Source organism: Pyrus communis, chromosome 8 (assembly GCF_041283825.1).
Source record: "Pyrus communis isolate YQ-2024b chromosome 8, ASM4128382v1, whole genome shotgun sequence".
Taxonomy (NCBI): Eukaryota; Viridiplantae; Streptophyta; class Magnoliopsida; order Rosales; family Rosaceae; genus Pyrus; species Pyrus communis.
This window is the reverse complement of record NC_142572.1, coordinates 2,951,550-2,978,655: the sequence shown is the minus strand read 5'-3', so window position 1 is coordinate 2,978,655 and position 27,106 is coordinate 2,951,550. Positions and strand designations below refer to the sequence as shown.

General features: G+C 39.6%; 3 protein-coding genes and 1 long non-coding RNA gene across 4 annotated transcripts; 2 read left to right on the top strand and 2 right to left on the bottom strand.

Annotated features, from left to right (window-relative positions):
• Nucleotides 1–3,450: 3,450 nt before the first annotated feature.
• On the bottom strand, nt 3,451–7,700 carry LOC137718407 (uncharacterized). Its single transcript, XM_068457949.2, has 11 exons — nt 7,485–7,700; nt 7,198–7,413; nt 6,937–7,032; nt 6,240–6,328; nt 6,021–6,149; nt 5,490–5,610; nt 4,958–5,036; nt 4,748–4,857; nt 4,319–4,497; nt 4,129–4,225; nt 3,451–3,908 (listed from the first exon to the last, which is right to left on the bottom strand). The coding sequence occupies exons 1-11, from the start codon at nt 7,563–7,565 to the stop codon at nt 3,612–3,614; spliced, it is 1,494 nt and encodes a 497-aa protein (XP_068314050.2). The 5' UTR covers nt 7,566–7,700; the 3' UTR covers nt 3,451–3,611.
• Nucleotides 7,701–13,309: 5,609 nt separating this feature from the next.
• LOC137717620 (uncharacterized) lies at nt 13,310–17,158 on the top strand. Its single transcript, XM_068457038.2, has one exon. It carries the CDS (start codon nt 15,365–15,367, stop codon nt 16,949–16,951), a length of 1,587 nt encoding a protein of 528 aa, XP_068313139.2. The 5' UTR covers nt 13,310–15,364; the 3' UTR covers nt 16,952–17,158.
• A 2,696-nt stretch (nt 17,159–19,854) lies between these two features.
• Nucleotides 19,855–22,129, bottom strand: LOC137717177 (glycine-rich domain-containing protein 1-like). The gene is made up of 5 exons (XM_088699082.1): nt 21,872–22,129; nt 21,617–21,734; nt 21,273–21,527; nt 20,733–21,194; nt 19,855–20,631 (listed from the first exon to the last, which is right to left on the bottom strand). The coding sequence occupies exons 1-5, from the start codon at nt 22,027–22,029 to the stop codon at nt 19,978–19,980; spliced, it is 1,647 nt and encodes a 548-aa protein (XP_088555208.1). The 5' UTR covers nt 22,030–22,129; the 3' UTR covers nt 19,855–19,977.
• Nucleotides 21,068–22,547, top strand: LOC148694608 (uncharacterized). Its single transcript, XR_015965635.1, has 2 exons — nt 21,068–21,179; nt 21,448–22,547. It is a non-coding gene; the product is annotated as an uncharacterized LOC148694608 (long non-coding RNA).
• The last annotated feature ends 4,559 nt before the right edge of the window (nt 22,548–27,106 follow it).

Genomic DNA, 27,106 nt, shown 5'->3' with positions numbered 1-27,106 from the left:
CTGTTGAAGTAGCCGCTGTGTGCGCAGCTGACAATTAAGGGGAGCACCATGCACATCTTTTTTGTCTGACCACTTGCCTCCTGTAAAGTGCGTATCTTGTAAAATAATAATAAATAAATAAACGTAGATCATATTGTTACGGACTAAAAATTATGAATGAAAGTGCACTACCGAGGATTAATAATCTAAATTGTTTAGTTTATAAATTTGCATCTAAGAATTCTCTCTAAAATAATTCAAGTTGCGTTATCTTTTGTTATTGCTTGATGACAAAACAATTTTGGATTTGGTTTATGTGAAATTGTGAATTACACTGAAATAACATGAAGAGGGTAAAATGATTTTAGGGTTTTTACGCGGAAGGAAAAAAAAGGTGGAGAGGGAGTTGACCACGTTTGACTCTGAAATTTGAAATTTGATATCTAAATGCTCTCGTGTCGACCGTTGAACCGCCTTATAGCGGCTGTCTATCTATCCCTGTCTCTGAAAACAGCGCCTGATCGATCGATCGATCTCTCTCTCTCTCTCTCCGTCTCTGTGAATTCTGACCCTAAAGCCTTAAGCTCTCTCTCTCTCTCTCTCTCTCTCTCTCTCTCTCTCTCTCTCATTCTGTTGACTACTGATCTGAAACCCTAAATTCACTCTGTCATTCTGCTGAATTGATTTGGTTTTGTGAGTATGAATTCGAATTTGAATCTTTTTTCGGAGGTTGCGGTGGTCCTTCAGAAATGGGAGGAAGAGAAAAGGTGGGTTTTTGATGAATTTTCTGTTGTTGCAGATTTCATCCGCTTCTGTGCTGCCAAGAAATCGAAATCTGGTCGTGATTCCTTCCCGATCTTTCCGAGAAAGAAACGGTCGTCTCTGAGAAGGAGGCCCAACCAGAAAACATGTTTCGGGTTTTCGTCAGTCCCCATCATCCTTCCCAAGAAGAAGAGGTCGCTGAGAAGGAGGGCAGCCGCATCTCTGGATATGACATCGAAAAATCTGAAAAGGAAGCGGCTTTCTGGGTGTGAATCTTCTACAAACAACGATGGGGATGAAGGGTTTCTTCTTCAGAAGAAACAGAAGTTCGTTGATCCGATCCGTGGTGGTTGAGCACTGACGACCCTTAATTTACTACAACGAGACAGGTTTGCGTGTTGGTTCGGTCAATTTTATAGCTTTATTTTTGGTAGAATTCAAGTTTCAACTTCACTTATTAGTTATTAGATATGAATCCCTAATTTCTCCAAGTTTTTGTATGTGGTCAAGGATCCGGCAGTGAAGTCTATGATTCTCGACTTTTAAGTATATAGGGTGAATTTTATGTTTGGTTTAGGAATTATTGTTTCAGTTGTGTACGAGCCTATGATTCTCGAAACATTTAGCTGCTGTTTGTTAAGGCACTGTTATGTTGGAACTCTTGAAGAGACAGTATCCTATATACCAAACAAATAAGAGTCGAAACGTTTCACTTGGTTGGTGGAAGTTGAAGATCTAGAAAGCAACGTGTATTGAGTATTGACCAATGGCAATGTTGTAGGATAATGCAGACGGAAAGCGTATACAGGTTGCAATGATGGGAGCAGTAACCATCATTCAGCTTCAAGTGCAATCAGCCCACGATGTACAGTGGTTGAGCTTTGCCGGGAACATTTAGTACGTCATGTTATTAACAGGGTCCTGTTTCTGTAATACTCTTCTTAGGCTTTTATCTTTATTCTACTAAGTAGGTATGTGGTTGCCCCTTGTAACTGAAATCACTTGATTGAATCTTGATTAGCATCTGAACACTTAGTTTACATGTTTTCCCATTTCAATTTTCATAGCTGACGACTCTCTGGAATTGATTGGAGTGATAATGTAATTCTAAGTTTTACAATAAATCTAGAAGATCAAACTATTTCGTTAACTTTCGTGTTACTGACTTAAGTGGTAGATTTCAGCTCTTTTGGCAATGTGGAAAGGTGTTAAATCTTAGTTGTTTCAGTTATGTACTTGATTAATTGATTGAATACTTGATTGGGTGAGTCAATGTTCTTTGAAACGAATAAGAGTCATGATGTTACATTTGGTGGAAGTTGAGAAAAGAGAAAACAATTAGTTTTGATTAGTGGTAGCATTGTAGGGAACTGTGACCCTCCAAAAATTTTAAGTCTAAACACCCACCATTTATAGGTGTTGAGCTTTGCCGGGACCATCTGGTACTTCATTTTATGTTAAAACTAATAACAGCTGTGCAAAATTTTGTGCCGAAGGTGAGGCGAGAGAAATTGAGAATCCTTATTTCAGTAGTTATTTTTCCTTTGCAAATGTTTAACATTTCAACCTGGTGAAGTTCAATTTTACTTTGAAGCTGTTCCATGCCAGTGAGACTTCACCAACTGGTAAATTGTGATACCTATATGCACACTACTGTGAAGAGGTTTATTTCAAAATTCCTCCGCACACAGTTCACATAACCACTGCATTTTAATTGAACTTTGCACTTAAATGTGTGTGTCCTCTGGCACTGCAGCTGCAGGGTGATCATCCATGTGAGCAGAGAAGAAACACTACTGAGTATCGGCCTCTTTTTCCTGCAAATGATCTTCTACTGACAAGTGATTTAGTGTGATTGGTTTTGATTGCTTGTCTAACTGAATATATTCTTCTTCTAACTGAAAATTGTTGATTGTTTTACAAGTTACTTGTTTTTTATGTTATTTTCCATATGTAATTTTCATATTTAAAGTCCAGACGAAGGAGATTACCTTTCTTGTTGTCTTTTTTGTTGTTTCTATGCAGCTTTGCTTACTGTGAGCTTCGTTCAGTGCTAGTTGTTGATAGGAGGTGAGCTTGTCGTTGGAAAACCTCTGCAGAACTGTAAGTTTTGGTCTTGTCTTGGCAGTTTGATGGAGTCTATCCGGGAAAAATTCCTCACGAGCTTGACCCTCCTGCTGACGTTGCAGAACTGCGAGAAGCATCTGGAGAAGGATGCTTACTTGCAAGTAATTAGAGGCCATGGTTATGGAAAGAATTACACAGTTAATACGATTGTTCGGATGCCTTAATTTTTCAGGGGCTGTTGGAGATTTGAGGTTTTCCTTTCCTGTTGTATTTGTAATTTAGTATATGAAGCAGTATAAAGATGTTCTTTTATTGATACCACTTCGAATAGTCCATTTCGTTTTCAGTTTTCAAGTTTTCGCTAAAAGCATGATAAGTACATGGGAGAAAGAAGGGATGAATTGCTCAGGTCTGCGAAGCAATGGTGGTGAGAAAGATGCAGAAGATAAATGCACGGATTGGTACACAAAGTAAACTAAAAGCAGAAAACAATCTCAAGTGGGTTTTATTTTCTCTGTCTGCCTGAGGCAGACAAAGTGAAACGAAAAGCTAAAAACAAAATGGTTATCAAATGGAATTCTGGGTATCTCGAACTTTGATCTGCATATCATTCGCTCGATTTTATACGTGTGGAAAGATACATTAAAACAAAAGGAATTCCATGGATTTATCATATAAATTGTTCAATAATTCAGCTGCATATTTTTACCCTAAAAGTAAAAGGAAATTCAAAGGACGAGGTCAATTGATTTTATAGGACAAAAAAAAAGTTAACCAGTGTGAACAAGTGAGGCTTGCTTTAACTATGATCTCTTGACGAATATGAGAATGTACCCTACAGTTATAGAGAGAAGAAGGAATATAACAGCAGCCATGATGTTGACATGAGACGACTGTGAAGATTTTTGGCCACCTTCTCCCCTCAATTTGTCAAGTCCGCTCTTCTCTGAATGGGAGTTAGATGCCAAGGGAAGTGGCACCGCCATATCCCAAAAAGATTTGGTCACTGCAGATGGGGCATATATTTCTGGCTCCAAGATTGTTGCGTTATCTATTGTAGCTTCCATAGACAGCAATTCGACACATCGATCTTTCAGAACCTAAGCGAGCATGGAAAGCAAAATGTCAGAGCTACCAAGACATGGAGCTATAAAGAGAATAACTAAAAAGCTCATTTGCTCAACATTTAGTCCAAATAGAGCTCTTAAGAGCCAAAGACGGAAAGGGTGCATCATCTTTTTCCAATTTTATGTCTTTAGTTTATAAGTACAAACTTCAAAAAAAATTCCAATTTTATGTCTTTAGTCTATAAGTACAAACCTCAAAAGTCTCAGATGGTTGTAGGTAGTCACACACAAATGTACCCGCTAACCAAGGAACAAAGACTCTTCGGGGAAGTGAAAGACTACATGTTTTTCTGTTTTAAAATACATAACAAATATGGTCAGTGGCGACCTCGGTCAGCAATGTGAAAATCTCATTTTATTAAAACATAACATCCCTAACAGACCTGAATGATTGAAGAACAATATGAGAAGCAGGTGTTTCACTGGATATCCCATCTCTTGCTTCCTGAGTATCAGCACCATCTTTTGCTTGCTGGCCGCTAGTTTCAGTTGTGACTGCCTCGCCATCTGCCTCATCACAGATAATATCTAGTCTACTCTGCAGACTCGTGATAATGTCATCCTACAAGTACAAACATAAAAACAATCCTTGATTTTACAGGATATGAGCACTATGCAAATTAAACTAGCAAAAACTACATTGTCGATACAGAATCCCTATAATCAATTCTTATCTGAATTCTCTAAAAAGGTAGTACAGTCAATTAATGATAAAATGTGAATTCCAAATGGCTTTTAGAAACTAAAACCAATAATTAATATTCAGTCTAACATCATGAACGGATAATTAAAAGTGATTGTCTCTTGTATACCTTTATATCAGCAACAGCTTGTGAAATTGGTTCTTTAGGATTTAAGTATGCAAAGGAACACACCGAACCGCTTAAATCAAGAATACCAGCAGTATCTTTTTGGCTGCAGGCTTTACACAATGTAGATGAATATTAGGATAGAATCTCAAAATGGAAAACGAAATTCAAGAAAAAAAATGAAGAGAAAAATTAAATAATGCATAAACACACCTTCAGTATCTTTCATAAAAGGTAGAAGCAACTCGACTTCATGCAGACCATCTGATGTGCATAGATCATTGTTAACAACCTAAAGTTTATGCAAGATAGAAAAATCTAGATGAGAACTTGAGGTTAAAAGTAGCAAGCTAGAAACCATGCTTATTGATTCTGGCAAATAAAAGGGGAAAGCACAATCAAACACTCTGCTTTATGCTGCAAGATGATTGATTACACATGTGATGTGGGTATTGGAATTGTTCAGTAATGCAGGCACAAGTGAAAAAGCAGAAACTCAGAGAAAATTGCACGCAAGCAAGCTTAACTCGAGGTTTTATTTGTTTATTTTTTCTGTTGATTGGTAAACTATTACATCACAACAGATATCAACATAAGAATTCGATGGAACCAATTCAAGGTCATCCAGAGCATTAAAATAGACACCGCCCAGAGCACTAACATACACACAAGTATCCAGCAAATTAACAAAAAGCTGTAAAGTAATTTTCAAAGGAACAACCGAACAAGTCAATGAGCAACTTACCAAATTTCCATCAATCATGGCTTTTGCACTTTTTAAATCTTTCGCATGAACTGAAATACCATGACGTAGAGCTTCAGTAACAGTTTGGAGATTTGATGAATTCTTGTGAAATATGGGCAATCTGGGAAAGAATAACTACCATGAGAAAACCTAAACACCATTATAGCACCAGTATTGTAATGAAGCATCAATAACAAAAATACTATTAGTAAATTGGATATGACCCTCGGTACTATGAGAGCTCAATATCTATCACGTTGGGGAGGTAGAAGCTCAATATAAGCAAAGGGTTTAGATTTAAGGTTCAACTTCAGTGTTGGCTTTGGTGTGTGTAAAAATAACAGGAAAAGTATATTTATAAGTTCTAAGAATATATATTAATATAGCACAAGAGCACTCTGGTAGGCAGGACTTACAACAGCCTGGACCACTGAGAGGAAAAACAAATTCCTGCAGTTTCAGAAGCCATAAATAAAAGAATCCTCTATCTTCGGTTAAATAAGGCTTATTAATAAGAAAAGCAGACAGTACCTGATATCAAAGTTGTACATGCACCTAAATCTTTGAAGGGAATTTAGGACCCTTCCCATTTTGAAGTCGCAAGGTCTTAGGCTGCTTGACGTAATATTTGAAGCTACTGCACAATTTCGACATGTCCACCTACAGAAATAACCTCTTCAATCAGCGTGAAATAACATTTGACAATAATTAAGAGAGAATAAAGTGGGACAGTTCAGGTTGGGAACACACCTCCTTGGACTATAACAAATGTGAATGAGCAGTCTCTCATCCCAATCACTCTCTGAGAGGGGTGCTGCTTTGGCAACTCCCATTACAGTCTGCAGGGGTCTTTTCCATTAATAAATAAAAAATCATTTTTTCACAAAATACGCATACGATAACTCAAATTCTAAAGTGAATATAGGCAGTCCCCCATATTGGTCATAGCTGACCCATTATTTGGAAGTAAATCAGCCAAGAGAGTTTAAAGTGAAATAACCTCCTTGTTTTCCATTAGATTTATGGTAAGTTGGTAACTATAAAACATTATTGAGATAACCACGAGAGTTTGTTGCCAACCCTTATATTGTATTAGTTCTCGGAAATGAAAAGGGTGCATCCACTAAAATGAATGGTTGTATTAGGCCTAATTTCATGAATTTCAAACTTTACTTGATAGGCCTTTCAGACCGGATAAAAAATCAACAGTCAAAGGCTGAAAATGGAAACATTCAACAATCAATCCCGTATAATCCTTCCTACACATTTTCTCTGTGACTAAGCAGGGCATTAAGCACAGTTAAAGCCACCCATCCTTCTCGACAAAACCAAGCTCATAGAGCAACAGTGCCACTGAGTAATGTTTGATAAAAACATTTTAGCAATCAGAACTAAGCTCTACAAAGAAACATCCACATATCAAATCCAATCCGGGCCAAAAGAATACCTGGCAAAGCACGATGTTCGAATTCTTAAAAGCGCTATCGCTAGCCCAAATGTATATGCCAACCACCTTCATGCCACCCACTAACATTCGGGACACCTGAAACATCAAACAAATTCCTATTACAACTACTCAAGCACAATGAGAAAAACCCAGAAACCAGATCACATATTAGACTTTAATTGTATGCATATATACAAATAGGAATGCAAATATACAAGCATACATATATATAGAGGAACATTTTTTGTATATGTAACTGACCTGACGGGCATGTTCGGCGACCCAGTCCTTGTCAATGGAGAGAGAGGAGGAATCGGAGGGCTGAGATTTGGGTTTAAACCCCTTTCTCTTGTCGTCCCTGGCGGGCTCCACGACGGAGCAAGCAGGCTCTCCGGCGTCGTTCGGTGGCGTTGGGACCAAATCGAAGGCGAAACCTCGGTCTAGAGACGAGCTGAGCTTGCCTACGAGGAGCCCCACCTGAATTTTCATAAGAAACAAATCAAAAACCGTAAAACTCAGAAGCATCAATCTTTAGAGAGAGAGAGGACCTGCACGGCGGTGGAGGATTGCTGGAGGCGATCCTCGGCTAATTTGAGCTGGGTTTCCTCTCCGACGACGGCTTTCACCATTGTTGTACGGAAGCTGTGATTTTTCTGGTTGGATCAGCGAGCTTCTTCGCAGTCAGTTGACTGACCATAACTCCGGTTTGTTAATTTCCGGGCCGGGCTTGCGAGTCATGCATGATCACGGGTCAGCCTATTAAATCAAAATCAAGTAGTGATACGGGTATGCAATTTTGGCGGGTTGGGAGGTCAACCAGTCGGAATTAATTCGGGTTTGGGTTCAAGGAATTCATTCGTACTTGTGTTTAAATTATTGATACTAGCCGATGTGCATATATTCTGTTTGTGTAAACAATTTCATTTTGTTTTTCATTTTTTTATTAAAGAGTGAGATTAGTTTTTAAAATTTTAAAAAGAGTATGAAAAAATAATGATGAGGCAATTTCTTTTAATAAGTGCATATTTTATCTTGATATTACATAATTACTATTTGTCCTCTTTATGTAAATATTGTGTATCAAAAGTGAGGATAAAATAGGAAAAATAGGGATATGATTGTCATTTTCTCAAAAGATACAAAATTATATTTTTCCCTCATTATGTAAGTATTGTGTATCAAAAGTAAGGGCAAAATAAGAAAAAAATGAGCAAAAAGTTGACAATGAGGGTTTTCTTAATAATAATATAGATAAATTCTTACTCTTAGGTTATAATATGAATTTGTGACTAACATTTACTGACACGCCCTAACCTCGAAATACCAGGATAGACACGTACTAACTGACACCCAAGGGTGACAAAGCCATTCTAACATGCATCCAAGTGGTATCGGTAAAAAAAAGTAATAAAATATGTAAATATAAAGAAATACGCAAACACGGAAACGTATTTAGAGCATACAACTAATCAAGAATTACTATAAAAAGGTACAAACAAAGGAATGGGTCATACACTGAGAAGACTTGAAGATACCTATGCGAAAGTGCCTTGATGTTGGGATCGTACGCCTCGATTCTAAATCCTGAAGGGGGCGCAAAATAAAGGGTGAGTAAACCAAAGTTTATAATAATAATAATACTAATAATAAGAAAACCATTTTCTTTCTGAACATACTAACCCCCTGTTTTGAAAACTCATATAGTACTATATAGTAGATTTTCTAAAAACTCTAGTATGCCATGAAAACATTCATAAAACATGTAAGTATAAACCAGTGCTTAGTAATGGTAATATAGTCGCCCGAAGGTAAATTCGTAAAACATTCGTAAATCACATCAATGATGTACTTAACGAGGGGTATCATAGTCGCCCAAAGGCATAACCATCACCCCGAAGATGAAGATATACGACACTTGGTTACGCCACTGAAGAAATATGGTAAGTCCCATCACCTGAAGGTGAAAGCTGTACGACTCTGGGTTACGCTAGAGAAGAAACATATACATAACACACTGACACTAGCCATAGCTAGTGAAGCTATCTGACACTGGTTTAACCAGTGAAGCTAGGAGTATGTCATAAATATCCTTAACTGTGTCCTATGACCATAGACGTATACATACTCATGTTGTGTGTATGATTACTCATTTTGTTACACCTGCCCCTGCTTATAAGTGTAATTCTGTAATTCTCCCTAAAAATTTATAGAATTATCACTTTAGTCCTTAATTTTTCACCCAATCAAGATCTGGAGATTAGATTTGTCCCTATCCCTAAGCTGCCACGTGGCAGTACCCCAACACATCTCTTTTTTTTTTTCTCTTCTGTCCCATACCTGCCGTGACCCTTCTTTTTTTTTTTTTTTTTTTTTTTTCTCTCTCAGCATTCTTCCTTCTCTCTCTCGAATGCCTCTCATCTCTCTCCCTCTCCTACATCGTGACCATGCACACGCACCCATAGCTACACCTGCACAGGGAGATCGTCATTATCATCGCCATCAAATCTCATCTCTCTCTCCCTTGCTTTCGTCGCCGTGAGGACGTAGGAACCGAGCACTCTCCGGCGAGTTTCATTTGTTTTTCCGGTTTGGTAAGCTTTGATTCTTCCTTTTATTCGTGTTAATTGTTGACTGGATGTGTTTTACTGAGTTTGAGCTCGTTATTTCCAAGGTTTTAGAGTGAGATCGGCACGGGTGAAGGCACACCCATCTTCGGCGAGTTTTGTGGTTGTCGAGGAGTTTTCCGACCACCACAAGCGTTTTACGGCGAACCAAAGGTATAAAAATACTCTTCTCGTCTAGTGCTTCATTTTGTTACCTAGATCGGGGTCTAGAGTGCACGTTTGCAGTTGGCCGAAACTGTGGAAGCTCCGGCGTTCTCCTCTGGTTCGCACCAGGCCCTTTAGACCGTTTCTCCCCTACGGGCCTTAGGCTTGTTTTGATTTCAGCCCAAAAACCCTAACCCTTTTCTTTTTTATTTTTATTTTATTTCTTTAAGACCCAAAGGCCTTAAGGCCGTGTTAGCAAACCCAAAACCCTTTATATTTGGGCCTTTGGGCCGTGTGGTTTAAACCCTAACCCAGCCCACCTAAAACCTAAACCCATTTTCCTAACCCAAACCCTAGGGCCTAAACCCGGATCCAATATCCAAACCCTAAACCGGGTTGACTCTGACGGGTTAACCCATAACCCGTTGACCGGGTCAACAGTCAGCATTGACTTTTGACTTTGACCAGTCAACGGTCAACGTTGACTTTGACCTCGGAGTTGACTTTTTAGGTTTTCATGCGGGACCCCTCCTAGGCTAATTTTGACGTTCTAAACCCGTTTCCGATGTCCGTTTTCCCAAATTAAATCGTTTGAGTAGAGTTTGACTGAAGGTACCATTTGTGTGATTAGGTGCGATTCATAGCAGTGATTCCGTTATTCCTGTTGGGTACGGTTTGCACCAACGGTGTACGGTGAGTGGACCCCTTATAAAAATGCATGTTTTGATAGTGTAAATGCATACATGAAAAGCATGATTTGATGATTATGTTTTATGAAACGCTTTGAGATAACATGCTTACTGAGGCTAGTTTGAATTATTACTATTTTTCCTATAACCCATGTTCTTATAGAATATCCGATGGATGACGATATTATATTTAGAACATGTTTAGAACACCTCTTTATAGTATAGATGATGGATGACTTTATACTATGAAGTTGATTTTCAATATATGTATGTTCACTGGTTTTGTACTTACCTAGTGGTCTTTTCGGCTATGGGACGTAGGGATAGATCTGGTCCGTCCCGGGCAACGATTTGGTGTTGGCATAGGGCCTAGAGTGTGTTTCCTCTGGCTATTTAGCACAGGGACGGGGAGCCGGGATGGGGCCTGAAGTGTATTTTCCTTTGATTGTCTGCTCAGAGACGGGGAGCCGGCATGGGGCCTGAAGAGTTATCAGACATTCACTAGTGTTTATTATTTATATGAATTACGATTTGAGACATTACATGGCATGCTAGATTTCAGAAAAAACCTATGTTTATCATTATATTTGTGTTTTCATAAAACCTGGGGGTTAGTATGTTGATAACTGTTTTATTATGTATATATATCAACTTGGTCCACTCATGCTTGTTTTGCGCCCCCTTCAGGACCTATGAACGAGGAATTCGATCTGAGCTACGAGGCATTCCCCTACTAGTGATATTGTGCTATATTCGCTCTGTTTCGCCAGCTATTGTAATAACCCTTCTCTATCTTAGTTTCTGCTTGTAATTTGTGATAGACTTATGTTGTGGACGCGTTGTGTATTTACCTAATTTCAATACTTAGAAGTTGAACTTTTATTTGTGTAATTAGCCCCTATTGCATTTTTTAGCTTATTTTCTCAGCTTTCGTTTAAATTAAATGGCTTTCATCACCCTTTGGGTGTCGGCTAGCACGTGACCATCTCGATGTCCCTAGGACCTCGGGGTCGGGGCGTGTCACATTTAACACTAGCTTAATCTAACACTAAAACATGATCTAAAAGGTTCAAGGGGGTTTACCTCCACCGTAGATGGCGGAACTCGTCGGAGGACACAAGCATGGTGGTTACTACAGTGCAACACGGGGAAGAGTATTATAAGGGTTTTTGTCTATGAATTATGGTTTGCGGGCTCCTAGAAGTCATGAGGAGGCTGACACGTCCCGATCCCGATATTCCTTTAATACTAGGATGGGCACGTGTTGGTCGACACCCAAGGGTGATGAAACTATTTTTAAAATGCCTATGAATAAAATATGTAATTAGAACGAAAATGCTAATGCAGGAACATGTTCAGAGCATACAACTAAATAAGAATAATTTCAAAGAATTATAATAAAAAGGTATGAACGAAGGGAAAAGTCATACACTGAGAAGACTCAAATATACCTATGTGGAAGTGCCTTGAAGTCGGGATTGTGTCCCTCGATTCTAACTCTTGAGGAGGCGCAAAAATAGAAAAGGTGAGTGGACTGAAATTTTTAATAATGCTAATAATAAGAAAACCATTTTCTTTATGAATATACTAACCCTCTGTTTTGAAAACGCATATATATATATATATATATATAATACTACATAGTAGTTTCCAAAAACTCTACATGCCATGAAAACGTTCATAAAATCAGTACGTATAAAACCGTGCGTAGAAATGATAATATAGCCATTTGAAGGCAAATCCGTAAAACCTTCGTAAATCACATCAATGTTGTACTCTCTAGGGGTATCATAGTTGCCCGAAGGTAGTACCTGTCCATCACCCGAATGTGAAGTTGTATGACATTGGGTTACGCCAGTGAAGAAACATGGTAAGCCCTATCACCCAAAGGTGAAGTTGTACAACTTTGGGTTATGCCAGAGAAGAAATATATAACATCACACACCGACACTAACTGTGGCTAGTGAAGGCGTTAGACGCTAGTTTCGCCAATGAAGTTGGGGGTATGGCATAAATATCTCACTCCTCATTCGCCTAAAGGTAGTACTTGTCCATCACCCAAAGGTGAAGTTGTATGACACTGGGTTACGCTAGTGAAGAAACATGGTAGGCCCCATCACCCGAAGGTGAAGCTGTACAACTCTGTGTTACACCGGAGAAGAAATATATACATAGATATCCTCAACTGTGTCTTATGGCCATAAACGTCTACATACCCTTGTTGTTTGGATGTATTGTATGATAACCTGCTAGATAAGTACCGAAAGCATATCTCAAAATCTCATCTCAAATTCGGAGCTCAAAAGCTCAAAGTCTCATCTCATAACTCCATCATAACTCATTTTCATAAATCGTATCCACAAATCCATAGAATTTCATCTACGAAAATCCAATGATTTATAACCTTTTGTAAAACATAAATTCGATAAATCGTAATTATCTCGTAAAAGCAATTTAAATGAATAATAATTTCTTTGCAAATCATAAATATAGAAATCCGCAAAAGCATATTATAAATCATGCTCCATTCATGAAATATGCAATGCATGCAAATATAAGATTTTATGAAAACGTGCAAGTTTAGAAAAGGTCCACTCACAGATATTTTGTTGCCTGGGAACCGCTCGAGCTAGCAAGGATGGAGTCACTTCCTACCAATGCACCTGACCACAATTTGAGACCATTTAGTAAAACTATACCTAAATGATAGAATTTGGGAAAACAAACGGTGAATTCGGATTTGGCATGTCAAAAAACCTAAGGAGGGATCTGGGGTTTCCCCCCATGATCCACCGCATAAGCTGCCAAGAGGCGGTGGCTGGCAGGCCCGACTCGCAGGAAAAATCAACTAAAAAAATTCCTAAATTTTACAGGAATGTAGATCTTAATGAGAAGAACAACTTTCATATATGGGCCGAAGTCCAATTCAGCTGGGAAACACCTCAAATCACCCTCGATCCGTTAGAAACCCCAAAAATGGGTTAACCCCGATTCATCAAATCCGCAGTTCCATCACCCCCAAACTTGTTTGGGCTTTGTTCCTGACCTCAAAAGGAGTTGAATGAGGGTGGTAACTGTCGTTGGAGTTTGCAAGATCGGTGGAATCGCTGTCGTGGAATCCGGGGACCGACGTGGGTGTTAGTCGTGAAACAATGATCAAAACAGCTCTGGTTTGATAGAGAAATGAAGATGGGAGGTCTCTGTGTTGATTTATGGTGGTGAATGGTTGCAATTTGCAAAAAAAACCGAAAAGAAACTGCCAAAAAAATTTGAAGGGAACCGGATCGGGTCATGAGGGTTAAGGAGAACCCAACCGGTTCCTCTCATTCTCTTTTTCCTTCTTTCCCCTCATTTCCTCTTTCCTAATTGGGCAAACTCTCTCCTCCGTCCATCTCTCTCATTTCCATCATTTCTCCTTTCATCCTTCCATCATGGCCACACATGTGGCACCAGATTGATGCTCCAACAAATTTGGAGCATTCCAGATTTATGTTAAATGACCATTTTGCCCTCAACTTCAATCGTTTATAACTCTTTCGTTATAACTTCAAATACGATTCACTTGCACCCACGTGTCCGTAATGTTGAGTACTACAAGGACACTCAAAGGGAATAAATCTTACGTGACACGACATGTCGATCAACAAAAGTCAACGCATTTGCCTCGAAAGACATTTTCGTAATTTCACATTTTAAAATTATAAAAACGGTAATTTTTGGGGACTGGTCGTTACAGAGGTAATCCTGGTGGTCGTTGGTGGTGCGCGTGTGTGTGCCCAGGGTGAAAGAGATAATGCAGAGAGAGATGAGAGGGAGATAATGAGAGTTGTGAGTGAGAAATGTGAGAGATGTCACGGGAAAAAGAAGAAAAATATGGAAAAAGGGAGGGAAGAAGAGAGAGAGGGCTGGGAGACAAAGAGGATAGAGGTGGGCCCACTAGCATAGCAAACAAGTAAGAAAAGAAGAAACATGAAAATATCTCGTGGAATGTAAAATTACCAAAATACCCTTAACGTTCCACATTCCATAAGTACTTAGTTTTAGCTCCAAATTCAATTTTGCTTGCGCCCACGCGTTCGTAGCAACGAGTAGTGCAAGGATATGCCAAGGAAACAAATCTTATAAGTGGTCAACAAAAGTCAACATTTTCCGCCTCGAAAGGCATTTTCGTAAACTCACGCTTGAAAATTATAAAAACCGTAATATTTGGGGACGGGTCGTTACATTTACTAAATAAAATGATAATGTAACGTTTGAGGTTAAAATTTTTGAGAATTGTTTTGAGTTTTGGATGAGAAAACTATGAATGGTCGTGCAAAACATTCAACCTTGTACCCGACATGTAACACTCAAAAAAGTTGTTGACATACCACGTCCAGAGATCCCCAAAAGACGCCTTAGCGTTTAAGGGTTTGAAGAGATGAGAGTCTTTTATTCGAAGTGATTTTCATTCTTTTTAATTTCTCTCACACTTTTTATTTTTTGTTTTTTATCAACGGATTTAATAAATTAAACATACGCAACATATGTGACTAAACATGGTTGTGTGAGAAGCCAAACAAATTGTGCGTTTATAAATTTTCTTCTCTCTATCATGCAAGAGAATAATTGAAAGAATCTTTTCATAATTTGCAGAGTGCAAAGGGATATTAAAAAAAAAAAAAATTAACAAGGGTACATAAAAAAAAAAAAAAAAAAAATTTTGTGAATAACACCATCTTTTTTCCATATTAAAAAAATGTACCGTCGTAATCAAGAATTGTAGCGTGAATTCTTTCCATTTTTTTTACACATTTCCAGTAAACTAAATCACGCCCCAAAAGAAAATTCTTTCCATATTTTGTCATCATTTCCCACCGAATCCGAAAATCCGCCACCGAAATCCCAAATTCATTTCCAATGACTCCCAAATCCCCAACCCTAATTTGATTTCCTCACTCCTCCGGGTCCTCCCGCATTTCTCAATTTCCGATGGAGAACTGCCCCTACCCGGACTCCCGCGACTCCTCCCCTCGCTCCCGCGAAATCGACTGCGACACCCCCTCATGGGACGACCAACCCCCTTCCTCCGCCTCCTCCTACAAAGTCAAGTTCATGTGCAGCTACGGTGGCAAAATCCAGCCCCGCCCCCACGACCACCAGCTCGCCTACGTCGGCGGCGACACCAAAATCCTCACCGTCGACCGCAACATCAAGCTCTCCGCTTTCATCTCCAAGCTCTCCTCCCTCTGCGACACCTCTAACGACGACGTTTGCTTCAAGTACCAGCTCCCCGGCGAAGATCTCGACGCTCTCATCTCCGTCACCAACGACGAGGACCTCGACCACATGATGATCGAGTACGACCGGCTCTACCGCGCTTCCGCTAAGCCCGCCAGGCTTCGACTCTTCCTCTTCCCTCTTGGCACCAACCCTTCCGCTAGCTTCGGCTCCAGCGAGACCAAGTCCGAGCGCCAGTGGTTCGTCGACGCTTTGAATTCCGTTCAGATCGGGTCTCCCGATGGCTCCTCTCCGACGGCTCCCGTCACGTCCTCGCCGACGAACCCCGATTTCTTGTTCGGATTCGATAAGGGATACAAGGCTGTGCCGGTTCCGAAATTTCCCGACTCTGTCACTCCGCCTACGGTTCCCGATTCGCTTGTGAAAAGCACTCTGGTTGGATCTGAGGATCGCCACACCGGAGAACCGGTGATATCTCCGGCGGAGATTCAGAGGCAGATCCATGAGTTGCAGAGGTTGCAAATCGCTGCCAGTCACGAGCCGACCACCATATATCACCGGAAAAGCGACGAAATGGGAAACCCTAGGGGTTACACCGGCGATTATTACACGCAAAAACTTCCGGACAACATTCAACCGGCGCAAGGATCGTCTCCGGTGGCAATGCCACCGCCTATGCAATTTTCAACTGGGTATATGCCAGAAAGGCACATGAACACTGGGGGTTATCCGGTGACGGCTGCCCCATCTGGACCGGAGCAGCCCGTTTATCTCATTTCGACTCCGACCGGTGTGTACCAGGCTCCCGCTCCTAGACCGGCAACTGGACCAGTTGGTCAGGCATACTATGGAGTACCGCAGAGGATGGCACCGGAGGTGTACCGGGACGCTCAGGTGTACAATAATGCAGTGGCAGCACAGCAAGCACAACAAATTCAGCAAGCACAACAAGGTCAGCAAGCTCAGCAGGCACACCAAGCTCAGCAGGCGCAACAGGCTCAGCAGGCACTACAGGCTCAGCAAGCTCAGCAGGCGCAACAGGTTCAGCAGGCGCAACAGGTTCAGCAGGCACTACAGGCTCAGCAAACTCAGCAGGCACTACAGGCTCAGCAGGCACAACAGGTAAATATTGCAGCTTATAGTGAAGGGTTTGCACCGGTTGGGTATGACGCCGTCGGGAGGCAGGTATACTACACTGCAGCTGGAGGTGTCGTTTCTTCATACCAGACGGTGGCTCCGGTGGCTGTAGATGCAAGACAAGCTGCTGCTGGTGTATTGAATCAAATTCAAGACGGTAAAGTTGTTGTTTCCATGGCACCCCAAGCGTCTGCTAATTGACAAAAATAAATAATAAATTCATATATAATGTGTTTGTTGTTTTGTCTTCTAATGGTTCTATAGTTTAAATAAGAAGAAATAAGAATCTAATTGTATGGCTTTGTGGTGGATACATCTCTCTGGTTTTGAAATTGGAACCTTTTGGGTTGTTCTGCTATGACAATTCACATTGTTTCTTGTGTATATAAGCAATTGTTTTGGTGCAAATTATTGCGTCTCTTTGGATTTTAGTTGGTCTTGAATTTCTTCGAGCCTTTCGCGTAACATGTAGCTGCTTTGGTTACCTGAAAAGTTGCTTAGTGTATCGATATGACTGTCTTATTCAAAACGTGGTGAATTTTGGCATGTATTCGTAATTAATCCACAGTTTTGGTTTAAATTCTGTGTTTGCTCTCTTTCTTTATATTGTTCTTTGGTTTGGTAGTAAGAGACTACAAACACATGTGACAAGAACAGGTATAAAGATGGTCGAAATATTTTAGGTGTTAAAGTTGAATGATGAATATATTTGTAGACCATTTCAAGTTAGATAAGGGTGTTGCAGGTGTGGTTGGATCTGTTCTATTATAAATTGTTATCAAATGCAGCAATGTCTAGTGTTCAAAGCCTTCGCCTAGTGCCGCCGGTAGGCGGCTGGCCGCAATCACGATTAACTTTTAGGCGTCTAAAAAATAAGAAATGGCGCCCGACTAGACTCGCCTAGATTGTGAGCCTCACTTATGCAGAAAATAGATAATTTTCATTTTGCATTTTATTTTTTCAATAAATTGTAAGAAACTTGTAGGACTTAGATGAACACTTAGTATATGCTTGTTCCCAATGCTTGCAATATGTTCTAATACTTTATAATTTATATGTCGTTCTATTTTGCAATTCTGTCTAGACCCCGTCTAGACGCAACGTGTTTGGTGGGTTGGTTGAGATAGGTTGTGAGCAATTAAAATGAACTTGAGTTTGGTCCCTTGTTTGTTATGTCAAAATGTGAGATGAATAAGACTGGACGTGATGAGTTATAAATCCATAACAGAATGAATTATTTAATATATTCTTATACATGAGTTACAAATCCATAACATAAGTGTGTCGTGACAAGGTGGATAAGCGCGCTGCTGTTTTGGTGGTATCTGCGTCGTATTTTATATGCTGTCTTAGTGTAAATTATTGGTTTGTGTTTGTGTTTTTTTAATGTTGGTCATTGCATTGGAAGTAGTGTAGAGTAAAAGATGGTGTGCCTTAGCTTTTTCGTGTAAAACAAGTTGCTCATTTGGTCACCAAGAATGATTTCAAGTAACAAGGATTAAAGATAATATCATTGATGTTAAGTTTAATGTTTTTAACTCGATTATGATAAGCGTTGTGAGCAGCTGTGGCGGCGATATTCTTGCGAGCACTGGTGGGATATATGTTATTTTGTGTGAGTATAGTGCTCGTCACGTGACTAGACAAGTTGTTGCCACTGTGGTGGGATCTGCATGGATGGATATATAACTATTTTAAATTTAGCCTTTGAGCGATTTGATGTGGTAATAGGAAGAATGTTGCAGTACTATTCTATTGCAAAAGGAGGCAGATTCTGCCCTTTTGATATCGTGCCCTTTTCATATTCTTCTATTTGTGCGGTCATAGTTAAGTCATATCAATATTTTATATTCTTATTTCTTTTTGTCTTATTATCTTTATTAAAAAATTAATATAAAATATTAACGTATCTTAATCGTGACTGTATAAATAAAAAGGGATGAGAAATGCATAGAAAGGGATGAGAAATGCATGGTAACAGGAGGGCATACAATCTGCGCCTATTGCAAAATTGCAATGAATAAGGAGCTGCAACTTGTACGTTATGGAGAGTTTAAATAATAGGTAGAATACCCCTTTTCCACCCTGGTTTTTGCACTTTTGATTTTGTCTGCCACTGTCATCCAATTGGACTTTATTATGTTGGGAAGAGATCCCTCCAGATCTCTTCCATCAAAACCTACCAATCAATTAATTTAGATCTTTAAAATTTGATCAAACGGTTAAAATTATTATAATTTTTAAAAGGGCTCTTTGTTTGTAACTGTTTGATCAAATTTCAAGAATTCGAATTAATTGATTGGTGAGCTTTGGTGGGAGAGATCCGGAGAGGATCTCTTCCCTCATTATCATTACTCTAGAGGAGAGACTAGATCCTCTAATTTTAGGGCACGGGTACATTGTTATGGTGATGTCTTATTCTAATAAGATAAAAATATGTATGACTTTTATTCATATATACTTATTTCATTTACACTGGTGATCATGTGGTGGTGTACCATGTAAAGTTGTTCTCCTCTTCCTGAGTGAGCATCTGCATCCAAAAGTTGGTCAACAGACGTGAAAGAATATGAGAAATATATCACAATAATGGTGGTAACCGAAATGGAAAATAAATATATCAAATCAGAATAAGATTAAGAATTGGATGCCTTTGATTTTCATTTGATTTGCTGAATTTAATGGCTAAAATGTACGATATAAATTATTTTGTTTTGTATCAAAGAATATATACAAAGGGGTGAGTGTAGTGTGAAAATTGCTACTCCAAACAAAGATCTAGAAGGTTGTTTCCGTGTTCCTTTGTTGTAATGATGTTATGTGCTTCAAAAATGGCCGTCACTTGGTACTTCCATGAGACAAAATTGATTGACAATCCATCCGAAGTGAAAAAAAAAATTGCGAAAATTTGACGAGACAGAGTTTTGATGCAACCATGTTATGTTTTACTATGCAAAAAGGCTTCGTGCTAAAATATTATTATTATTATTTTAAACGAGCGATATTGGACGGAAGAAATTCAATCTAAGACTTCGTGTGCATGCCTGTAACTACTTAAGGTATAAGCTTGGAGTACAAGAAACCAAATAGAGAGAATAAACTTCTTTGAGAAGAAAATTTTATTGAATTATTTTCTGATACATTACAGCTGAAAGTAGACTTGTAGGATGAAGTTTGCCTCTGATTTATTTTGGATATAGGTATAGCATATCTAGTCATTTTCTGATTTATATCCCAAACCGGGCACTCCTGCAGCCGCCGCCACAACCACCACCACAATTTCCTCCACCACCGCCACCGCATCCACTACCGCATCCACCATCGCATCCACCACAAGCACCACTATTTGCTATATTTTTACCACCACATGCACCACCGCATCCACCACAAGCACCACTATTTGCCATATTTTCACCACCACACTGGCTACCACAGTTACCACCGCCCCCACCACATCTATTTGCCTTGTCTTCACCACCATATGGTGATGGAATCGGAGTAGTTGAAGAGAGAGCAATGCGTATGCTGATGGGCTTTGAACCTGGACCTGCAGAATTCGATGTCAACTGAAACCACTTCTCCACTTGCAGTTTAGAAACAGGGTTGAGGATGTCATCTAAAGTGATTGTTGAAGTTCCCAGCAGTGTAGGAGTCTTTGACATTGACAGAATCGAAGGGGAATACGACATAAGCTCGAATACAAGCTCTCCCACAGGTTCGCATTGAACAACAGACACCGCTTTCTGCTCTGATTCTGAAGAAATGTTTATCCCTTTTCCAGTCTTGAAGAACACGTCTGGCTGTTTCTTACTGAAGGTGACAAAGAGGCCGCCTTTATGCCCGGTTGGTAAGTCTTTGACCGCCACGATTTCCAGCATAACCTAAATGTGAATCAGGAAGTAGAAAAGGTAAAACCTTAAAGTTTGACAAGGAAACAACTTGTGGTAGAAAAAATGTGGGAGATGAAAACATTGGAATCTACCTCTACAAACGTTGTCTTTGGAAGTTGAATAATATTCTTGTTCCGATCAGATTGACCAACCTTCTTTCTCCCTGTTTGTATTTGTAGTTGGCTGAGATTGGTGGGGAGAGGAGATGGAGCACTGCCTCTGTACATTGCTCCTGCTCTCCAGTACCTTGAACCGAACGTCTCTTCCCATTGTTTGCCGGTCTCAGAAAACCCGACATCTAACTTTTGACCCTTGGTTCGGTCAGAATCTGTGTCATCATGCTCTAACACCTTGCCCATTATTGCCACAAGATCTTTACAGTAAGAAGCAGGATGCAATTGGTGGGAGTGCCAGATGAGGTCAATGTCATAAGTCGGAACACAAAAGCGCGTAATAGACCTCTCCCTATTTCTCTTGATCAAATGCAAAAACCCTTTGTACCTGTCCACAGCTCCCTCGAGAAAGAGGTTGTCATTCATGTAAGATCTCGATACCTGTTTGTACATGTTTCAGTTATTGAGCAAAAATTTGGATAGGATAACAAATTTCAGATGACATCTCTGTTCCGTTACCTGGTAAAAGAAAGGAATCTGCCTTCTGACAGCCGAGACTAGATTATACTTTGTGCTTTCCGAAGTTGCATAATTATTTTTGGCACTGCCATGTGAAAGGCAGCTACTCATATCGAGTTCATATGGCTCTTCAGGATATAGTTTGATCCAAATTTCTTCTGTTTTCTTTTTGCAGATTCCCTGAATGGAGGATACAATGTTGTGGTTCACAAGGATTCTTCCGTAGAGATTTGCACAATCAGTGACATAACGCACCTGAAAAACCAACAAAGAAATGCAGGTTGGGATGATCGTGAAAGAACTTGAAGAACTATGTGTGAGTTTTAATCCGTGAAGTTGTCTACCGGATTGAGCCTGTGACAATGCCAAATCCATTCGCAATCAAGAGGCACAACGAGAGGACCTTCTGAAACCTCAGATTCAGCATACTTGGCAAGTAAGGGAAGCCAACAATATTTGTACCTGAAATTTCCAAAGTTGACAAACTAAGTACCCACATTTAAGTATTCTGATTATTTGTACCTGAAATTTCTTGAACATAATGTTGCCAGAAGAAGGTTCTAGCCGTTAAAAATCACTGGTTAACCTGCACTGCATACCGATAAATGGCCTTGTACAAAGCAGGACCGTCATAGAGATGCTGGTTTCGATCAACAACTGCTAGAAACTGCAGCTGCTGTTTAGCTGCAGCCACAAGGTCTTTGCTTATCACAATCTTTTGTGCTTCGGCCCACTCTCGTTCTTGCTTCCTCTCCATTCCTCACTGAAAGAACAAGAAAAATGAGGTATTTAGCTGGAAATGTCAGATCAAACTCTTCTCCTACAAGGCTCTTGAATTCTCTTTGTCAATGTCATGTGTTTAGGGGGCTGCTTTGAGTTGACCTTTATAGGGTCGAATGTTCGATGGAATGCCATCTGGATTCTGGAACGGTGTCGCTTCATCGCGGGAGATACTGACGTTTTCAAATGTGTGACCACTAACCAGGGAGCATGGCACAACGGCTGTTTAGCCTCCTTCCTGCCTTGTTTCATTTGTGTGAACACTGAACCTCACTCACTCACTCATACATATGGCATTTTCCCTTGAAATCTACGGTTTTAGTGGGAATTTTATTGTTTGAAGTGCTCACAACTTGTGTGTGAAGTCCATCAAAATAATATTTCTTTTATGTTAACTCTAAATGTTATTAGTATTACAGTCTAGTGGTAATCCTACAAACTTGTAAGTGGGAGGTCTTAGATTTGACCCTCTTGAATGACAAGTTTGATACCAAATTATGACCGACCCATTGTGTGGCTTAATCCAAAACATCGCCTGTCAAGTGTCAAGGCTTGAATTTTTAACCAAAGTTATTTTTAATCAGATTCTGATATAATTTCAGTTATATGGTTCATTAGTTGATTCCTTGTGCAACCATATTATGCAACCACGCAAGCTCGGATACCACTTGTTCGAGCTGACATCTCTCACTTCCTCTCAAACTTAAAGTATAGGGTTTTTGTCCCAAATAATCTCATTGCAATTTATGAACAGTTCCTTTTCCGATGTGGGACAATGGTTCTGTTAGTACAAACTACGAATTCTCTCATTGAAATAATTCAAGGAATGGTAAAGGACGCAGGAAAATTTTCCAGCAACGCTAGTTTATGAAAAAGAATGATGACATACTACAATTCCTCAGAAAACTTGGTTTGAGGATCTTCTTGTTCTTCATATAGTAAACTGATCAATCGTCTTCTACATTGTCTCAATGGAAGAAAAGAAAAAGAAAGTTCCTCTCAACATTCATACATAGATTGCTGTTTTCATTACATTGGAAAAGGCTGCTAACCATCAAAGAAATACATGCTTAAGTCATTCCTAAAGCTATTAACAAGAGAAGAGCAAGAGACAGGTCTCTCCGCAACTTGCTATCTACCAAATCCAGTTTTTTCCATCTTTTCCTCACAACAAAATAGCTGCTTTTTACCTATTCCTTGAAAGAACCATGGCATCAACGAGGCTAATTATTTCAATGAGAGAATTCGTAGTTTGTACTAACAGAACCATTGTCCCACATCGAAAAAGGAACTGTTCATAAATTGCACCGAGATTATTTGGGACAAAAACCCTATACTTTGAGTTTGAGAGGAAGTGACAGATGTCGGCTCGAACAAGTGGTATCCGAGCTTGCGTGGTTGCATAATATGGTTGCACAAGGAATCAACTAATGAACCATATAACTGAAATTATATCAGAATCTGATTAAAAATAACTTTTCACACAAGCCGTAGATCCCTTGAAAGAACCATGGCATCAACGAGGCTAAACAAAAGCTGAACAGATATTGTTGTGATTGCGGCCACCATATCTTCTTCCAAGCTTTCCTCTTTAATTTTGTGCAGTTCCTTCAATTTAATCCATTTTTTCAACACAAATAGACATGTTGTAACCATTTGAGTAAAAGAAACAGTCCTAATAGTAATACGAGAGTATCATAACATATAAAACATGATCATTTCCCTTTGACCTGTAAAAGAATACGAAATTAACAGCAACGTAATCAACAAGAGCAGTAGACTTTCATAATTGAGAATCCTTAACGAGTTAGCTAGGAATTTCCCGAACGCACTTTTACTATTAAAGTTTGTTATAACTTGCATAAAGATGTCGATGTGGAAATATAAAAGAAAACATACACTAGAAAAGCTTGGTTTTTTCTTATCCATCTTCAGGAAAAGCTTAAAACTGTGGATTGAGGTTTCAATAATCTTGACGAGATCTGGGGCATGAACCATTGAATCAGATTCTTCTTCCTCTGTGCCATTTCGAATCGGATCTGAACAAATTCACGAAGTCAAGTTCTTAACATGAGAACAACGGACACCTTGATATTAAGTCATTAACAACAGGCATGGCCAACCGAAAGCCGGTAATATGGACAATTTTATGTATATATATCATGTAAAAAATAGTTTACAAGATCAACCATAAATAGGAGAGGAATACAAGAAAGAAAGTGGAGGAATGGTGCGGACAGGGATGGCAGCTCAGCAAGCATGAGTGAAGACCTGACCTCCACTATCTCTAACTTAAACTAATACCTAGCTTTACATGATGAGGGAATATTGCTCTTAAATAAGCCTAAAGTAAACAAACAAGCAGATAACCTAGCCGAAAGTAAGATGACAATGAGTTGTTATCCATCACCAACTAAACAATGACAACTAGACAAACCCTACCACCAATAATAATAGATACTTCAATACTCCCCCTCAAGCTGGATCGAGAGTTCTTCTGGATCCAAGCTTGAAGAGAAGACGATCAAGTTGTGCAGAAGGCAGAAGCTTGGTGAACACATCGGCAAGTTGATCACTGGAACGAACAAATACAGTTTGTAATAGCATGGACTGAACTTGGTTGCGAACGAAATGACAGTCAACCTCGATGTGCTTTGTGCGTTCATGGAAGATGGGGTTGGCAGCAATATGCATTGCTGCTTGATTGTCACAGTGAAGAAGAATTGGTTTGGAGGAGATGATTTCAAGATCACGTAGCAACCTCTTTAGCCAAATTAGTTCGCATGTAGTTGATGCCATTGCACGGTACTCAGCTTCTGCGCTTGACCGAGCTACAACAGATTGCTTTTTGCTCTTCCACGTAACGAGGTTACCACCAACAAGAGTGCAGTAACCAGTTGTGGATTTGCGATCAAGGACATTGCCTGCCCAATCAGAGTCTGTGTATCCTTCAATGGTGAAGTGTCCGTTGTTTTGCATGAAAATCCCAGTAGATATTGAGCTTTTCAAGTATCGAATGATCCTTTTAACTAGTTGCAAATGATGAGATGAGGGAGAATGCATGAACTGGCTGACAAAGCTAACAGCATAAGCAATGTCAGGTCGGGTTATAGTCAAATAGATAAGTTTTCCTACCAACCTTTGATACTCCGATGCATTTTCAAGCTGGATGCCTGAGGTTTCATCCTTGAAATTTGTTGGTAGTGGTGTTTTGGCAGGCTTGCAATGCATCATATTTGCTTCTTCTAAAAGATCTAGAACGTACTTTTGTTGATTTAGAAACAAACCAGTTGGAGATTGATCCATTTCGATTCCAAGAAAGTATCGAAGTCTGCCAAGATCTTTGATTTTGAAGGTTGAATGTAATGTGGCTTTGAGAGCAGTTATTTCTTCTGGATTATCTCCCGTGACAATAAGATCATCAACATAAACAAGTACCACCAATCTTCCATGCGTACCAATCCTAGTGAACATTGAAGAATCTGCATTGCTTCGTTTAAAGCCGGATGACATAAGGACATAACTAAGTTTTGAGTACCAAGCCCTTGGAGATTGCTTGAGACCGTAAATAGCCTTGTGAAGCTTGCAGGCTATTCCTTGTTCCTTCTCTCGTTCATGACCAGGTGGTAGTCGCATGTATACCTCTTCTTCTAACTTTCCATGTAGGAAGGCATTTTTTACATCCATTTGATGTAGAGACCAGTTTGAATTGATAGCCACCGAAAGAAGCACTTGAACTGTGTTCATCTTTGCCACAGGGGCAAAGGTTTCTTTGTAATCTACTCCGAAGGTTTGTGTGAAGCCCCTTGCAACTAACCTTGCCTTGTGCCGCTCTATGTTTCCATCTGAGTGAAATTTGGTCTTATAAATCCATCTTGCCCCAACCACACGTTGACCTTTTGGCAGAGAAACAATGCTCCAAGTTTGATTTTCATCAAGTGCCTTCAGTTCTTCAAGCATGGCTTGCCTCTATACAGGAGATTGGTGTGCCTCTTCGAAGGATCGAGGCTCAGAATTTTGGGATAACTTGGTCACAAAGACAGCATGAGATGGAGAGCTCTTGCTATGAAAAACCATTTGTCCAATAGGATGTCTAGGCGTGTAGATTTCAAAATCATCAAGCCTGGCTGGAGGTTGTCTGTTTCGAGAAGGATTCCTTCGTGGAGGAGGAGGTTGTTCAAGTTGAGGCTCTCTCCTTTCGAGAATGACTTCTTCATTATCTGCTTCCATACTTTCAGGAGCTGGCTCTATCTCAATAGCTTCATTTTGCGGTGTTGACAGCCTTGTATCATCAAGGAAGAGAGGGGTAGGAAACACTTCATATGAGAGCTCCCCCTGAGGTTCATCATCATGCATTTGAAAGAAGGAGTGAGTTTCATCAAAACGCACATCCCTGGATACACATACCTTTCTGGTCTTAGAGTCGTAGCATTTGTATCCCTTTTGGGAAGTTGAGTAACCTACGAATGCACATTTGATAGCCCTTGGATCAAGTTTATCTCGGTGAATAGTTTGAATGTGCACATAGCATACACATCCAAACACATGGAGATGACTTATGTCAATTTCTCTCCCCTTGAGAATTTGGTAAGGAGATTTGAACTTCAAGATTCTACTAGGAAGGCGATTGATGATGTATGCAGCGGTTTGTATAGCTTGAGACCAGAACTTCTTTGGAACTTTTGCTTGTAACATTAGTGATCGTGTTTTTTCAAGCAAATCTCGGTTCTTTCTTTCTGAAATGCCATTTTGTTGTGGCGTTCCTACACAACTTGTTTGTTGCAAAATTCCATGCTCACTTAAGTAAGTTGTCATGATTTTGGAAGTGTACTCAGACCCATTATCAGACCTTAAGATGCCAATTTTAGAGTTAAAATGATTTTGAATTAATTTATGAAAATTTTTGAAACACTGGAAAGCTTCATGCTTGAATTTAAGTAAATACACAAAAGTAGTTCTAGAGAAATCATCAATGAACCATATGTAAAATCTGTAACCATCAAAGGACTCTAAGGTGGCAGGTCCCCAAATGTCAGAATGGACTATTTCAAAGG